The sequence below is a fragment of the Silene latifolia genome, chromosome Y (genome assembly GCF_048544455.1).
Source record: "Silene latifolia isolate original U9 population chromosome Y, ASM4854445v1, whole genome shotgun sequence".
Lineage (NCBI taxonomy): Eukaryota > Viridiplantae > Streptophyta > Magnoliopsida > Caryophyllales > Caryophyllaceae > Silene > Silene latifolia.
The window spans coordinates 281345613-281348315 of record NC_133538.1 but is presented as its reverse complement, the minus strand read 5'-3'; the positions used below and the strand labels follow the sequence as shown (position 1 = coordinate 281348315).

Below are 2703 nucleotides of genomic sequence, written 5' to 3'. Positions count from 1 at the left end.
AATAATGAAGTTTGAGGTGTATATAATAAACTAGTAATAAAGTATGTCGTCTATTTGCTGTTGCTATCATTAATGAGCGCCATCAACAACAAATCCTTCGACCGATCAACCATCATCAGCATCATCCTCATAAGAACTCCCCTGAAAAACACAAAAATAAGATGAATACAGTGATATTGTTTTATATAAGGAGTGATATTATTTCTAATAACATATGATATTGTTTGTCACTCGCGACCATAAGAAACAATAACATTTTGATATACTTAAATAGTGATACTGTTTAGTACAAGGTGTGATATTATTTCTAATAACGTGTGGTATTGTTTCTAATACTCCTCAGGAAAATATAAAAATAAGGTGCAACAGTGATATTGTTTTATATAAGCAGTGATATTTTTTATAATAACGTGTGATATTATTTATGTCTCATGACTATTAAAAACATATCACATTCTGTTGTCCTAAAATAGTGATACTGTTAGGTACAAGGTCTGATAATATTTCTAATAACGTATGGTATTGTTTCTGACTCGGGACCATAGACCATATATAAAACCTTCATACAGAGACTTGACATGGTGAGCATACCTTATTGTCAGCATCAGGTACAAAAGCATTAGGACAGTTACGCTTATCATGGTGAGCCATTTGTTTGCAATTACGGCAAAGCCTTTTAGGCTTCTCCGCTTTGGCTATGAATTGTTGCTTTTTGGAGATCATTCTCTTCCCACTACCCTTGTTCTTTGCCTGACGAGGTGGTAGAATCCTCACCTCAGTTGAGGAACTGCATCCAAGAAGCATCTCTAACTCCTGCTCTTTGGCCATTGACTGCGATTGCGGATTGAGTTTGACCCTAAATTGCTTCAGTGTGTCAACAAGATCAATGATGTCATTGGTAGGCACATTATTGAGCACACTGATAGTCACGTAAAACTCTGACCATAACTTGCACATCTCCTGCTTTCGTAAATCAGTGGCATCAAAGTCATCCATTAACTAACCATGTAGACCATAAAGAGGGATCTTGTGTGCATTCTTGGTCCACTGCATAAGGATGTACTTATCAGGCAAAGTGTGAACTTGTTTCCCAGAGTAAACCCAGATAATGTGTCTACAAATAATACCCTTCCTGTTGAACAACTTGCAAGAACATTCAGCATCGTTGGTTGTAGAATTGTAGACGACTTGATAGGTCTTCTGCGTTCTAGCATCAGCAACAACAATTACCTCTATATCGTTGACAGGTGGGGTGAAGCCACCAACACTAAGGGAACAAATAGAAGCTGTAGCTTCTAGTTGAAAATCTGCGAAAGCAGAATTTGTATAAACCTTGGAAGCATGAGCTTCCAACTTAAGAGAAGTTGATAATTGTGGAAGAGTACAATCATCGTCTCTATCAAGTTGCTTTTGAGTATGGCGCTGGACATCAATGACGCTTTGAAACCTCATCCAGAATTCAACAAGTGTACCATGTGCATTTTCAAAACGCTTGAAAAAATTATTCTGACTCTCAGATCGTTGAGTTGTTCTTAATAGACAACCCATAGGAATATCACGAAAAAAGGCTGGGATCCACTTTCTCCTTTTTCTAAACATTGTTGACAACCAGGAATTACCTTCAAGATTATGCTCACTAACCAACTGACACCACTTTTCTTCAAATTCAGAAGGTTCTTACTCGGCATCCCAAACAATAGCATTCAAACGGCTGACAAAATCAGTCTCTTTCGAGATTGCAGGCCCAACCTTATCAGTCAGCTTTTGCATGATATGCCACATGCAATATCTGCGCGTAGCATGTTTGAAGACAGCACGCATACCCTTCTTTATCCCAACACATTGATCAGTTATTATACAGTGTGGCTCTCGCTGACCCATAGCATCTAGGAACTTCTCACACACTCACTTGAACGAATCTTCATTCTCATGAAATAGCAAGGCATCAGCAAAAGTAACTGACCTTTTGTGGTGGTCTACACCAGTAAAAGGAGTAAAAACCATATAATACTTATTTGTAATGTAAGTTGGATCATAAGTGATGTAATCACCAAACAAAGCATAGTTTCTACAAGACACTGCATCACACCAAAACGCACGAACCAAACATTTCCCAGAATCCACCTCATAAGCAAAGTAAAAACCTTCATTTGTATCACGTTTATCCTCAAAATGGTTAACAAACATTTGAGCATCCCAGTTTCCTATGAAACATTTGATATCCCTTCCAAAATTCTTAAAATAAACAAGTTGAGCTCCAACATTCTCATAGCCATCTACATATTCCTTGACATTTCTAAATGTCATTGTTGGGCCTTGATTAACCCTTGAATGATCAATAATTGTCTTTTTATGGTAAAGATGCAGATGGCTGTGTTTTTTCTTTAAATTGTTGATTTCTAAGTGAACAAAGACGGTGATTATGCCACTCACGAAAGTGGAAAACAACATAACCATCCCCATTATAGCGAAACTCAATCATAGCAGTACAACCAATCCTAGTTAGTTTAGTGTTCCTAATATCAAATGGCTTGGGAGTTGCCTGCTCCTCTCCACTATCTAAAACAATAGCCTTCCTCTTACGATCTCTAAAACCTTCACGATTACAAACAACAAATTTATACTGGACATCACTAGAAACAAACCATTTTTGGGAAGACTTCCTAGGTTCAAAACCACATGCTTCTGCATACACACCATAAA

General features: G+C 37.5%; 1 protein-coding gene across 1 annotated transcript; it reads right to left on the bottom strand.

The window, feature by feature from the left end:
- Positions 1-999: 999 nt before the first annotated feature.
- LOC141630797 (protein FAR1-RELATED SEQUENCE 5-like) lies at positions 1000-2307 on the bottom strand. Its single transcript, XM_074443550.1, has 3 exons — positions 1910-2307; positions 1682-1789; positions 1000-1591 (listed from the first exon to the last, which is right to left on the bottom strand). The coding sequence occupies exons 1-3, from the start codon at positions 2305-2307 to the stop codon at positions 1000-1002; spliced, it is 1098 nt and encodes a 365-aa protein (XP_074299651.1).
- Between the last annotated feature and the right edge of the window lie 396 nt (positions 2308-2703).